We start from the raw sequence: 13,563 nt of genomic DNA, 5'->3' as shown, positions 1-13,563 counted from the left end.
TTCGCCTGTGATACTGTATCCAGGCACAGACACCTTGAAACCTCGAAACGCCCCATCTTTGATCGAAGGTGCATGGACATGACTGGTTTGGGTTCCAGAGTCCGGTAAAGCAAGCTAGCTTCTTTTAACTGCCAACTGTCAGTCGTGAAAACGGCACTCGTTGACAAAGTCTCCTGGGATAACGACGTAACTGACTGTCGATGGTGGCCCGCTCTAGATACCTATATCGGCCAAAGTGTCTCTGGCCGAATAAGCTCGTTAGATCGAGAGCAAAAAAGAGGCAATCCTAACCTTGATTGCTTTGGTCAAGCCGCGATGATCAAGCTGATTACTTTGTCCGGAGCACCAACTCTCAAACTGTGATTATCAGGGTTACACAAAGACGCAAGCCGCCAGTCGATCTCCCAAAGCGGAACATCGTCTCGAGTAGTAAAGAGTGGCTGAACCCAGAAGCTTCGAACCAATTTTTCGGTCTGCTTTGTCGGTGCGCGAATAAATCAGTCGGTTCTTACTAAGCAGAACTGTGCCGTTGTCTTCCGCCCAAAGCTTCAGCTGTGCGCAATCTTGAGCAGTCGATTATCAAACTCCTCATGATGAATGATATTGTTGGCTGAGCTTGCTTAAAACTCCAAGAGCAGTCAGCCCAACCTCGATAGTTATACATTTTGAACATACACTTGCTTGCTTCCATTATTAAACAAAGACAGTTCAACCGGTTTCGAATATTTCATAATGCCTACCTCGTCTGAGTCTTCGGGTGTCACCGGCAAGTTGGCTGGAAAGAGTGGCCATTGGGGCAGTCGCGGGGATGAGATCCTTCGGGCACTGCCCAGGGACACTCCCTGGTATTATTATAGTAGTATATCGAAAATGGAAAAAGCAGTTACCAATGTGGAAAGAGGAAAGGACAGATTTAACGACCAATTTGTTGTCTTCCTTGAGATTCCGCAACATGTGGTGAATCAGAGTGCTAGTGAATCGGGGCCATTTTGCAAATTAAGGCCCGATTACCTGACAAAAGAAAAGATTCTCATTCTGAAGATGGTTTCCCGGCCACATGAGATGATATGCGGCGAGTTTCTCCTTGTTCTTTTTAACAGTTTTGGTAGCTTGGGCCACGCTCTCCGGCGTGAGCTAGCAATTGTGGGGACGGCACAAGTACAGGGAAGGGATCGAGCAAAGAGTCCAGATGGATCACTTATACCACTGGTCCTCCCTCCTGGAAGAAGCGATCAATGGCCAGCATTTGTGTTGGAAATCGGTGTGTCAGAAGGTGCTGCAAAGCCTCAAAGGGATGCCATCTGGTGGCTTCAAGAATCACAAGGAGATGTTCTACTTGCAGTCACAATAAAGCTCAATCGGCGCAAACGAAGTCTCACTATAACAAAATGGGAGATGGTGGATAAATCGACCAGACGTCGAAACCAGAGGGCCGAGGCCACACAGATTATCACCATTGTTGTGCCTCAGGATAAGGAGAATATCAGCATCAGAAATGCTCCTTTGGTGCTTCCATTCAGGAGCATCTTTGCGAGGGATCCGGTGGGGGATGAAGGAGATGTTATCATCGACAGCGCGGCCCTTGAAGACTTCGCAAAGAGGGTGGCTACTCAATTCTAACTCGGCTTCTTATAAAAACCACTCCGTCCTCCCGTATTTTATATCCATCGCAATTGCTGACGTAATCGCCGATCCTCTACACCTAGCTAAACGAGCATCTTCATGACCCTGAGCGTTTTCTGGAACACTTTGAAAATATAATATAAATGCCTTTCTGGCTTCGATGAGCCTCATCAATGGCTGACATGCTCGAAAGTCCGGATCATGATACGCCCAGCGCTTCTGGCATCAGTGCCCTGCTCCGTGACAGTCCACTTTTGAGCCCTCTCGAACAGGAGGTTCTCGATGAGTATGCGAAATTGCTCGATAATATGAACAAGGTTGGCTTTACACCGTCCAATTGCATTCCCCCCGCCGTGTCCGCTGCTATTTTGATTGCCGCGCACCTGCTTCGCGTGGACCACATCATACTGACTGCTCTGCCGTGGTTGTCTAGCTCTCCGACTCCCTTGCGTTCCTCGCCTCCCGACCCGCTGCCGAGACTCTCGACGCGTTACGGCTGCTAGAGCGCAAGACTGCGACGATATATACTCTTTTGAAAGCGAGCGTGTACAGCATCGTATTGCAACAGCAGATTTACAACGGCGAGGAGGAAAGGTGAATGATCTGGTGGAATGGCATTCTTGCTAGTGGTGGCCGATGACAGGCCAGCGCTGTGCTTCTCCGGACTACGAGGACGAACGGGGGGATTCAGCAGGGGTTTGGGAAGCAACCATACAGCGGCTCTTTAGATTTCTGCACTAGATGAGCCCTTATTCTTCAAAGACATCCTGCATGGCGTATGCAAGGCCGAGGATTTCTGGGTCGGACGCGGATTGCATACAGAAAAGCTCCGACAATGCTAGCTGTTGATTGCACACTGACAATCAACAATCTGTATTGCTGTTTGTTGGAAGAGGGGAAGAATCCATCCGCACGGCCACTCTTCACTCCCGCCCTTTTAACTCCATCGCACTAGGATTTACCCAGTAAATTGAAACTGAGCTGGGGTAGTTTAACCGAAAGGGCCTTCAGATAGTCTTGAATGAATAGCATTGTCAGAACCACATCACCCACTTTGATTCCTTCACGCTTCATCGCCAACCGAGCAAGCCAAATGCGAGTAGCGACGGTGGCTTGTTGCGGTGACTTGGTAGCCCGTTAGTTAGCCCAAGGCGTTAATCCCCACAGTTTTAATCGTCACTTTTAAGGAGATTTTGACTTTTGGTTCATCTTCCCTGAAGCCTTGACCATTAAGCCGCCTCCACAGCATCCTTTTCTCGGGCCCTCACCTCCTTTCTTCTTGCTTCGAATCCGTATTTTCTGTTCGAATTAATTGACCACTCGACACCTCTGCTCGCGCATTCCCCGCTGGCCCCCGTGGTGCTTGGTGTTCCCCTTCTGTTTCAACTTTTGTTTGTCCTGCACTGCGGCGTCTCTGATTTGCCTCTTTCCATCTCCTGCTGGTGACGATCATCAACCGTTTCCCAACGGATTAATCCACTTGCCTCGTCTCAGAACAGGATTCTTGGGGCCATCTGCCCGTCCCCTAGCCCTGGCATTCTCCCGACAGTCAAACGTCCAGGAAAAGTGAGCAGCAGCATTACGAATCACCTTGCAGGAATCCTCCTGCAAAATAGCCCTCCTTTTCCCACTTCCATTGTTGTCCACGCATCATCCAACGTTCCAGAACCAGCACCAACGTCCCAATCGCGCTCATTCATCATGGCCGATTCAGCGTCGGTCTCTGTGCCAGGTATGCATCATCGAACCCTATCCAATTTCATTTCTGTTTTGCAATTGCTCCACAGCTTGTCGTGACATTGTGTCAGCTTGCTTCCTCCTTGCGTTGATTTGTTAATGGAGCGGGAGAGCTTGCTTGCCCGCTCTGCTGCTTGTTCCCTGAATTCAAGAAGGGATTTCGCAGCCAGAATAATAAAATAAAAACTTGGTTGGCTTGTGTCACGCTTCTTAATATCACCAAAGCGCCTGCATGTCAGCAGTTATTAACACGTTGTCAACCTCTCTAGACCGGCAAGCTTCCCCTCTCCTTTCCGTGCCTCTGGGATCCAATAATCCCTTCCGCAACAGGACTTCATCGGCATCTCTACTCGCAACCCCAACTGGAAGACCTCGACCAGTGTCCACCAACCCGTTCCTTGACGAGTCAGAAGCCCTTGCATTACAATCTGCAGGAAACATGTCACCCACTAAGACTTCGAAACTGGACCCTGACGTCGTTGATCGCGCGTCACGATTGTTTGTAAGAAATCGTCGCCCCTGAGCTTATTTGCTTCCAAATTCATATTCATGGCTCTTTCCCCAGTACTGACTGCTCGCAGGACAACCTTTCCTTAGACCCTCCAGCAAAACCCAGAGAACGACGGCCCCCTCCTCCGCCAAATTCCGAGAATCTTCCAAGTGGCAGATATCCAAAGGGAAAAGAGCCTGCGCGCCCACCTCGTCGTCCATCGAAAGAGGACCCAAATTCTCGCCGGCCTGGAACCTCAAAACCTTTGATTGATATTTTCGCCGATCCCCAGGAACCCCGTCGACCACACCCTCATCGCAGAGAGCGACGTCGCAGGAACTCAGAATCCTCTGTTATGGAACGATCTAAGCCTCTTGACCCAGAGGAGGAGCGGCGTCGACGAGAGCGAAGACACAAAGACCGAGATGCAAGGCACAAAGACCGATCTCATCATTCACGAAAAAACAATTACAAGCTGGACATAATCGACAAGCTTGACGTTACTAGTGTTTATGGCGGAGGTTGTAGCTGCCCGCACATCGACTATTATACTTGTATGCTAACTTCTCTGTGTAGTGTTCCATCACGATGGTCCTTTCGATGCGTGCAACCCTCACCGAAACCGCAAAAATCTGCGCAATGCTCCTATGCAAGCTTTCCCAAAGGACTCAAGAAACATGGCTCTGGGCGGAGCCGGGCCAAACAACAGCAGTCTAGACCTTAATCAATTCCACGGACGTGGCGAGGAAGGATACGCTGATTTCTCAAAGACAAGTCGCACAACTGAGAGATTCGACCCGACCGCTAGAGTAGAACCGATCCACGGAGCTGAGAGTATGGGTCTTGGAACTTCCACCTTTTTAGAAGGAGCTCCCGCTAGCCGTGCTGCGATCGAACGACGACAGAGCGAAACGGAAGCTCAAGCCCTACAAAGCGCGGGATTGCAGCGTAAAAAGAGTTTAGCACAGAAGATTAGAGGGATCAACACTCGCGGCGGCGCTGGACGTGTTACTTCTCCTGAGCCGCCTATTCGCATGTCCCCAGTTAGCGGCCCTAGCACGAAGCGAAACGACAAGAACCCATTCTTTCAAGACTACGATGAAGCATATGATGTCAAGGGAGTGAGAATACAGGAGGTTGCTGATGAAGCGAAGAAGGATGGCGCCAGACCTCGATCCGTCAGCAGCCCGAAATCCATCTCTGTCTCGGAAAGAAAGTTGACTGGTGAAGGAATTACGAATGGAGAAACGAAACCGCAATCAAGTGGCGGAGGTATTGGCGGCGGACTCATGAACCGGATGAAGAGTTTGAGAAGGCCACGCCCGGAGAGGAGAACAACGGTCGGGGATGCCTAATGGTTTGGCGAAACGCTTCTTGCTTTGCTCAAACTGTATGCCTACATTACGAATTTGCATGTTTCCTTCTTTCTCTGTTCTTTCACCGCGAAGCCGCCCAATTCCGAGAATGGCGGCCTGAGGGTTTTATATTCTTTTATTCGAGTGTCATTCCTCCGGTGTATGATTCCCACATGCTTTTTTCCTTACTACTATGGTGTTCCCTTGCTGTCTCGTTATTTGTCTCCGGGATACTGTTTCATTCTAGCTCCCCATTTATATTCTATTCCCCGATTCCTAAACTACTGGCGTAGGTAGGACCAATGGCTTCTTCTAAGTAGTGTTGTAGCCAACACCTGGTCTATCAGAGCATCAAAGTGCATCTTGGCCGTGCTGACTAAACCACATGGCCGCCATCCCGTTTTGCCAAGGTTCACGTTTTTCGCCATCGACTCGCGAGAACCAGCGATGATCAGCAGCACGACCGGGCAGGGCTTGGGAAAAACCCCCCAGGCTGCTTGCAGGATCGGCACCGTGTTGGAGGCAGACTCGTCTGCTCGAGTGGCAGTGCGGGAGAGGGGGTGCAACGGCTTTTTCTCCAGGGCACAAACCACAACTTTAGGGCAAACGACCGTTTGGGCCGGGAATGCCGAAGACCCAGCGGAGCTTGTGAGATATCGTCTATGGGATGAGTGCACCCGCAGTCCAGTCTTTAGCAGTCTTTTTTAGACTTCCCGCACTTATGAGGAATTTTTTTTTTTCTTCCTTGGACTCCCCGCCTCGGATTTCAGCTTCTGCATTTTCTCTCTGCTTGATCAGTGTATGCTATCTCCGAGATTGATGGATTTACACAGGTTAATTGCATCATGATAGTGATCATGATTCAGGGTCTAATGATACCAGCTCTTTATCTTTTTACGAAGCCTCTTTTTATTTTCCACTTCCTCCATCTAGAAGAGAAAACTTTATTCCATTCCCCCTTGAAGGCTTTGTGCAGAGCAACCCATCATGGACGCCTGGGGAGAACGTGTCAATAATGCCGTCGCGAAGACGCGTTTCGGATATCGATTCCGTCTTGACGGCTCAGGTCATGTAAGGGCCCTCTCACTCTTCTTCCCTCACCTCGTCCCCTGCCACGGGCAGCGAAAGCGTGTCGGCGCCAGCGGCTTACAGTCTCGATGTGTTAGAGACGAGAACGAAAAGGAGCAAAATTCCTGACTGAAATTCGTGCCGGCCTGACCACCTTTTTCGCCATGGCGTATATCATCTCCGTAAATGCGAATATCCTTACAGATTCCGGCGGCCCATGTGTGTGCAACGACCCTGTTGACCCGAAGTGTATGGACAACCTCGAATATAATTTGTGCTTGAATGTGGTTAGGCGAGATATCATCACTGCGACGGCGGCGATTGCCGCATTGTCGTCGTTTTGTATGGGGCTGTTTTCGAACATGCCAATTGCGCTGGCACCTGGAAGTATGTCTTGATTCGGGAACCTTTTTTTCCAAATTTGACCACAGTTACTTCGTACTTGGAGACTGACGGCTTCTTTTGATAGTGGGCTTGAACGCTTATTTCGCATACAACGTCGTCGGCTTCCATGGCACGGGAACGGTCAGCTATCAGCTTGCTTTAACGGCGGTTTTCGTCGAAGGTTTCGTTTTCGTCGGCTTATCCCTGCTTGGTTTGCGTCAGTGGCTAGCCAGGGCGATTCCTAAATCAATCAAGTTAGCGTCGGGCGTTGGGATTGGGTTATATTTAAGTATGTTTATCAGACCTCTCCCTTGGCATTGCTGGACATGACTGACGGTGTAACCCAGCTCTCATCGGATTGACATATAGTGCTGGCATCGGTGCCGTCACAGGAGATCAGAGTACTCCCGTTACCCTGGCAGGATGTATCCCAGGCGCGATAGGCAAAGATGGCGCTTGTCCGTCTTGGGCTAAAATGCGCAACCCAACGATGTGGATAGGCATTTTCTGTGGTGGTATCTTGACGGCTGTGTTGTTGATGTACCGTGTCAAGGGTGCCATTATTGCCGGTATCCTTCTTGTGTCAATCATTTCCTGGCCACGCCCTACAGACGTCACGTACTTTCCATATACCCCTGAAGGTGACGATTCGTTCAACTTTTTCAAGAAAGTAGTCACATTCCACAAGATCGAAAAAACCCTCGCCGTTCAGGAATGGGATCTGAGCAAAGCAGGCGGCCAGTTTGGCCTTGCTCTAATCACATTCCTGTACGTCGACATTCTCGACATGACAGGTACCTTATATTCCATGGCTCGTTACTGCGGCGCCATCGACGAACGGACACAAGACTTCGAAGGCTCGGCCATGGCCTATCTCGTCGACGCCCTCAGCATCTCCATCGGCTCCCTCTTCGGCTGCTCGCCGGTCACCGCCTTTGTCGAATCCGGCGCTGGTATTTCCGAGGGCGGTGCCACGGGAATCACCGCCATGGTGACCGGTCTGTGCTTCTTTGTGTCTATTTTCTTCGCGCCAATCTTTGCATCCATTCCACCTTGGGCAACGGGCTGCACGCTCATCCTTGTCGGGTCTATGATGACCAAGGTTGCGGCGGATATCAACTGGAAGTACATGGGCGACGCGATACCGGCGTTTGTGTGCCTTGCCCTTATGCCATTTACGTATTCGATTGCGTACGGTTTGATCGCGGGTATTTTGACGTACATGCTGCTGAATATCCTTACCTGGGTCGTGGAGAAGTCGTCAGGAGGTCGATTAGTGCCGGAAAATAAGACATTCAAGGAGCCATGGACGTACAAAGTTCCTGGAGGAATCTTGCCGGCTTGGTTGGTGAGATTGCTGAAGGGGTAAGTTCCCACCGTTCTTTGTTTGTATTTCAATTGACGTATTTTTGCGGGCTTCGTTAACAATTTCAATTAGAAAAAAGGATTTTTGGCGCGAAGAGTCCCTTGATACCTCTTCCACGCCAACATCCGGATCCTTGACGCCTGTTGAACAATCGATTATTGCCGTTGACAAGGATCCTATGGCTGCTGAGTTAGGGCCCTATCATCCGTCCGAAAAGCATGAGTAACTGCAGGGGCGTAGTAGGGAATTTGGTTCGCTACTATTTAACCAGTGGGAATGGCATATGTTTCGAGGAGTTGTAACGGCAGGCATTCTATTTCGGAGTCAACGGATTAACGGAATATTTGTATATGCAAAACTTCACTTTTGCATAAAGGTGGTACACAAGAATCCGCCGTCCTTTTACGGATCTAAAGAAATACGGCAATGAGATAGATGGACCTTATTTCTAGGCGAGAAATAAAGGTCCTTGAAACTGCAGCACATGGAGCCAGGACAGAAATCTAGGCCGAAAAGAGGTATAGAGCAAAGCAGCCAGGCTGATTATATCAAAAGGCCAAAAGAAAAAGAGGAGTCGGTTTTTCGAACATAGGAAGTGAGATAGCAGCTAGTTCAGTGCTCATAAATGATCATGCTGGCCGTCTACCGAGTTATTGAGCAGAGGAAACGGGGAACCAAGCAAACAGGACAAACACAAAATTGGCCGCCAACCAATTGAACGCCGCGGCTAAGGGTGAATGAGTGATGGGCCAATCATAGCCGATCAACTATTAGCTGCGCTTATTGTGTGTGATGACATAATGAGCTTTTGGCGCAGCCGCGAACTTTCTGGAAGGTTCAGCGAAACCTAAAATAAGCTTAAACATCGAAACGTCGGGATGATTCCAGAACAAGCGCGATAGAACGCGAAGTATCAAGAAGCATCGAGCATCCTCAAAAGACATCACACTTGATTTGAAATCAGGATATCCCGACTCTTCGCGCATCTTCCAGCATCGGGCTCAAAGTGCATAAAAGGGCCCAACTCTCCCGCCATGGCTCGACTTCCTTTCCCATCAAGCAGACAGACGAACAACACTACAAAATCAATCCTCTTATGCGAAACAAGACTCTTCTTCATAACTTGAACAAATTCTCAAAGTTCAACAACGTACGCATTTTCAAAAAGTCGAGATCTCTATCTTCTCCAGTCCACTCTCGCAACATGGCCTTCTTCCCTCGTCTCACCGCTGGTGACTTCACCCCTCTCTTCCGTCTCTTGGACGACTACGATCACCACCGTGCCTCAGGCTCACACGGCACCAATATCTGCTCAATCCGATCCTTCACCCCAAAATTTGATGTTCGCGAAGTCAAAGACTCCTACCAACTCGACGGCGAACTTCCCGGCATCAACCAGAGAGACATTGAGATCGAATTCACCGATGAACATACCCTGGTGATCAAGGGCCACGCCAAGCGAGAATACACCGCTACAAACGAGGACACCACAAACGACGACGCCGCATCCACCAAGAGTTCCCACCAAGCCACCGTCGAGGACGAGGATACCCCCGCGTCATCCACGCCAGCGGAAACACCTACCACTGAAACCAACGAAGTTGTCAAACAGACCCCGAGCTCCAAGGCCGTGGGCAAAAAGCCAGGATACAAGTACTGGGTCTCCGAGCGCTCTGTGGGCCAGTTCCAGCGCACTTTCTCGTTCCCGGCGCGTGTGAACCAGGATGCGGTCGAGGCTAGCTTGAAGGATGGAATTCTGCACATTGTTGTTCCCAAAGCTTCGGCGCCGACGACGAAGAGAGTCAAGATCAATTAAGTGGGCGATTGCAGTAGTTGAATTTTCGGAGTGGCTCTCGGGTTTCAATGAGCGATTGTGATTATGAAGCGTTACGATATTGTCTTCGAAGCTTTCACGTTGGCTTTTGCTCCCCAAGTTAATGTATTAATAACCTCGTGTTTACTATTCCTCGAATAATTAATATCAAGTTTAAAAAACACAATATCTCTCCTCGTGTAGTGACGTTATCATCAAGTGCGGATCACTATAAAGATAGAACTGAAATATAGTATCTCTCACGATACATTTAGTCAACCGAAATTATCCAGCATGATAATACAAGAACGAGGAATCTATAAGAACCCGAACACCAATATATCTAAGACTTCCTTGCTAACATATGCAGGAAAGATACTCGCTAAATTTCTTATTGTACAAAATTTTTGACAAGACACCAAGGCGCTATTCACAATGCTCTGGGGTGATCCGCCAATGCGTATCCTATCCGCTACACCCAGATTTTGCATACGGGCTCAATTACTCTTCCTCGTCCCTATCAGCAAATGGCCAATGTCTTTCAATCATTTCTCTGTCCTCTGGCTCTGCAGCCATTAACACCTCTTCCTTAAACCCCTCGCTCCTTTCTTTCGCGGTCTCGTACAGCTCAGGCACCACCCAGCCGTCTTCGGCAACACCAATCGCCAACCTGGACCTTTCCATGTCTCGGTCACAGAGTTTCTGCTCTTCCTCTATTTCAAAACATCTGTCAATTTCTTCTTGTCCGTAATGCAGGGGGCATGGAGGTGGAGATTTGCTGTAGTCGGATTCCTCTAAGAGTTTTGTCCACCGCTGCGATGCTCTGATCAAGTCTGCTTTCAGCGTAATATTGTCCCCTTCCCATGGGTCCGTAGAATGTTGGAAGAGCTTTTGCTTTAAGACAACCTCAGGGTGTGTGCATGCATCGATATGATCCTTGTTGAGCTGCTCTGATATGGAAATATAATGAAAATGCGTACGACGTCGACGATACAACTCATTTGCGGCTTCTTTTTCATCAGGGTCCAACTGGTCAATATCCTTCGGTAGTTGAGGTACGATGAGGTCTTCGGATTCTTGGTCCCCGTAGTTCTGAAAATATTTCGGAGGCTTTGCCTGCAAGAAAAGGGGAAGGATTGAGCAGTGCTGCCAGTCTATCAGCCCGCTGATAGTCAAAGTCTCGGAAATGAGTATGTTATTTGGCTGAAGGTCAGGATGACGTAAAGTCGGGCGGTTCAGATAGCTGCCTTGAGGCGGTGCAAGATACTTGGCAATCTTCAAGTAATCCGTTAAATTAGCGATATGCTTTTCTGGAGAAACCTTTTCGAAATTGTAGATCTCCCTATAGAGAGGCTCGAACGGAAATCTAGTCCTAGCATATTGTCTCGCCCATAGGACCTCCCGCTCAGCACCGGCCAAAAGGACTTCTTCGGAGGACCAGTCTATCGAATAGTAAGCTATCGGTCATGGATGAGCAGTAGGGAGGCTTCATACACGGGCGGCGATCAATCTGAAGTGTTTGACCGCTCATTATACCACCACTTATAATGCAAACCTGAAACTAGGATCCACAACCATTCATCTTTTCACCATCAAGCTCAATTCTCTTCGCCTCCGGATCCAAGTCTTAAACGTAGTAGATACTCCCATTCGCTGGGAGCCTTATTGAAAAAAGACGTGCTTCCAGTTCCACAACTTGGCGGATCAGATGGGTTCGCTGATTATCAGTCATAGAGTACCAAACATCCCCGGCTTCCCGGCCATGCATCTTTTCCATTATTATATACTCCGCACCAACTTCATTATCATGAGAAGTGGAGTAACGGAATACTTTAGGAACAGGGATATCATGCTGTCGCACAAAGTCCATAGTAGCCACTTCACTAGCAGTCGCATACTTTTTCGGGACCGTCGAAGGATATGGCAGACGAACAATCACTTGGAACCCGTCACGCATGCGTATTTCGAAGGTGCGATTGAAGCCGCCCTCAGCAAGCTTCGCTATTTCTAGCACATCTTCCTCCGTGCGGCCAACTGCTTCAGCTGCGACACACTTTAGTTGTGCGATGTTGAATGGAATCCGACGTTCAGCCTGCCGCTGCTCCTCGTTGTAGCTACTCAAAGTCAAGTCTTGCACCGGGGAAAGGAGCTTTGGCTCCACTCACAGCCAACGCCCGGAAGTATAGTTGTAGAGAGTATCCGAATTTATGTTTTCAACTGTCACTGCCTTCTTGGAAATACTGAAACGCCTGACATGGTATAAAGAGATCCGTCTAACAAATGCAGATGATGAACCTAGCTTCATGTTTAGTTAAGTTACCATCTAAAAAATTATAATGTCATGAGCTCATAAAAGCAGCCGCTGTGATTCATGACCTTGCCAGGCTTTATTATTCACAAGATCTCATTTAATGCGGACTTGAAAATAAATTGGTCATTATATACTGTTGTCTGAATGATAAAAGGGTGAGGTTCCGAGCCATGCCAAATTAGGAATGGTTGAAGTTCTCGTCGCTGAACTGAAGCATCAAGTTACAGCCACCAGCATTCGATCAAGCATCCATTCCTCATTCCTAAGCACCTACAGTGTTCTTTACCAAATGGCGCAAGAAGCCGGCCTAATTCCTCCGCCGCCCCATCTCTCAAACCCGCGCTTTACCTTGGAGCTCGAGTTTGTTCTCTCTCTCGCGAATCCGTACTACATCTCTCACCTTGCAGTTTCCTATCCGCATCTCTTGGGCATCTCTTCTCAATCAACGACGGACGCAGAGGGCGACAGCGTATCCGCATCATCAGAAGCTCAAGCCTTTGCCGCATATCTTGCCTATCTCTATGACTATTGGAAGCGACCCGAGTATGTTCAGTTTCTGACACACCCGGGGGCTACATTGAGAGCCTTGCGACTACTGCAGGAGGAATCCTTTCGGACGGCGGTTATCAGGCCACAAGTCATCGAAGCGTTGTTAGGTACGACGGCAGAGGTTGACTTACGTGTCGAGGCGGAGGAGAACAAGGGTGATAGCGATGTACAGCGAGGCACGAAGGGGCCAAATGGCGCCGCTACGTGAAATATCGCGGCCTTCGAACCATCCTCAATGATGCCTTTGATAGCACGCCGGGCGTTCCACTGTCGCGGATGAACATGCGCCTCTCTCTGGAATGTTCTAAACTGTTTGCCGTGTGACGTTGGATTTTCCTCATCGTTGTTTCCTGAGGCCGCCATAGGTCTACGGACTCGAGCGGCATAAGTCGCCCCAGTTGTAGAGCGGAAATTCTGATGACAAGACGGACATTGATCATCCACAAACCTGCGTCTGGCGACGAACCTTGCGACGCGCTGATAATGCGACCTGCCCAACGATTCTCAGGCGCGACCGTTTGTTCCCCCTTCCCAACGCACAGAAGTTACACAGTGCAGTGATACGCATATTACAAAACAGGGAATAGTAAATAGAACCGCCTTTCTTGGTCAGGCCATGGCAAGACTTCAACCGTTCTCTGGCAAACGATAGATAACCGAAGGCAACATCTGCCCGAATCAGAAGCGCATTCCGTGCTCTTTGGAGATATTACACGGCTGACTGGCAGCAATTTCTGTAATTTATTGACTTGGTTAAAAGGGGCTTGTCATCGTTACGTAATCAAATCCGTAATTCCGCGCGATGGCTTTCAGGCAATAAAGGATTAATGTTGGATCTCGAGCTGGGACAAGCAACGCATTAAAGTC

The 13,563-nt window shown here is 49.1% G+C and overlaps 6 protein-coding genes across 6 annotated transcripts; 5 read left to right on the top strand and 1 right to left on the bottom strand.

The window, feature by feature from the left end:
* Positions 1–732: 732 nt before the first annotated feature.
* Positions 733–1,620, top strand: UREG_07551 (uncharacterized protein; the record flags this gene model as incomplete). The annotated part of the gene is made up of 1 exon (XM_002582732.1): positions 733–1,620. One exon carries the CDS (start codon positions 733–735, stop codon positions 1,618–1,620), a length of 888 nt encoding a protein of 295 aa, XP_002582778.1.
* Positions 1,621–3,592: 1,972 nt separating this feature from the next.
* UREG_07550 (uncharacterized protein) lies at positions 3,593–5,205 on the top strand (the record flags this gene model as incomplete). Its single annotated transcript, XM_002582731.1, has 3 exons — positions 3,593–3,862; positions 3,942–4,356; positions 4,427–5,205. 3 exons carry the CDS (start codon positions 3,593–3,595, stop codon positions 5,203–5,205), a joined length of 1,464 nt encoding a protein of 487 aa, XP_002582777.1.
* Positions 5,206–6,192: 987 nt separating this feature from the next.
* On the top strand, positions 6,193–8,249 carry UREG_07549 (uncharacterized protein; the record flags this gene model as incomplete). The annotated part of the gene is made up of 5 exons (XM_002582730.1): positions 6,193–6,276; positions 6,372–6,660; positions 6,743–6,946; positions 7,005–8,022; positions 8,096–8,249. The coding sequence occupies 5 exons, from the start codon at positions 6,193–6,195 to the stop codon at positions 8,247–8,249; spliced, it is 1,749 nt and encodes a 582-aa protein (XP_002582776.1).
* A 978-nt stretch (positions 8,250–9,227) lies between these two features.
* On the top strand, positions 9,228–9,839 carry UREG_07548 (30 kDa heat shock protein; the record flags this gene model as incomplete). The annotated part of the gene is made up of 1 exon (XM_002582729.1): positions 9,228–9,839. The coding sequence occupies one exon, from the start codon at positions 9,228–9,230 to the stop codon at positions 9,837–9,839; it is 612 nt and encodes a 203-aa protein (XP_002582775.1).
* A 538-nt stretch (positions 9,840–10,377) lies between these two features.
* UREG_07547 (uncharacterized protein) lies at positions 10,378–11,367 on the bottom strand (the record flags this gene model as incomplete). The annotated part of the gene is made up of 3 exons (XM_002582728.1): positions 10,378–10,396; positions 10,462–11,278; positions 11,331–11,367. 3 exons carry the CDS (start codon positions 11,365–11,367, stop codon positions 10,378–10,380), a joined length of 873 nt encoding a protein of 290 aa, XP_002582774.1.
* Positions 11,368–12,331: 964 nt separating this feature from the next.
* Positions 12,332–12,904, top strand: UREG_07546 (uncharacterized protein; the record flags this gene model as incomplete). The annotated part of the gene is made up of 1 exon (XM_002582727.1): positions 12,332–12,904. The coding sequence occupies one exon, from the start codon at positions 12,332–12,334 to the stop codon at positions 12,902–12,904; it is 573 nt and encodes a 190-aa protein (XP_002582773.1).
* Between the last annotated feature and the right edge of the window lie 659 nt (positions 12,905–13,563).

This window comes from Uncinocarpus reesii, genomic scaffold (genome assembly GCF_000003515.1).
Source record: "Uncinocarpus reesii 1704 scaffold_5 genomic scaffold, whole genome shotgun sequence".
Taxonomy (NCBI): domain Eukaryota; kingdom Fungi; phylum Ascomycota; class Eurotiomycetes; order Onygenales; family Onygenaceae; genus Uncinocarpus; species Uncinocarpus reesii.
Note: the sequence above shows the minus strand (reverse complement) of the source record. Positions and strands in the feature narration are given on the sequence as shown.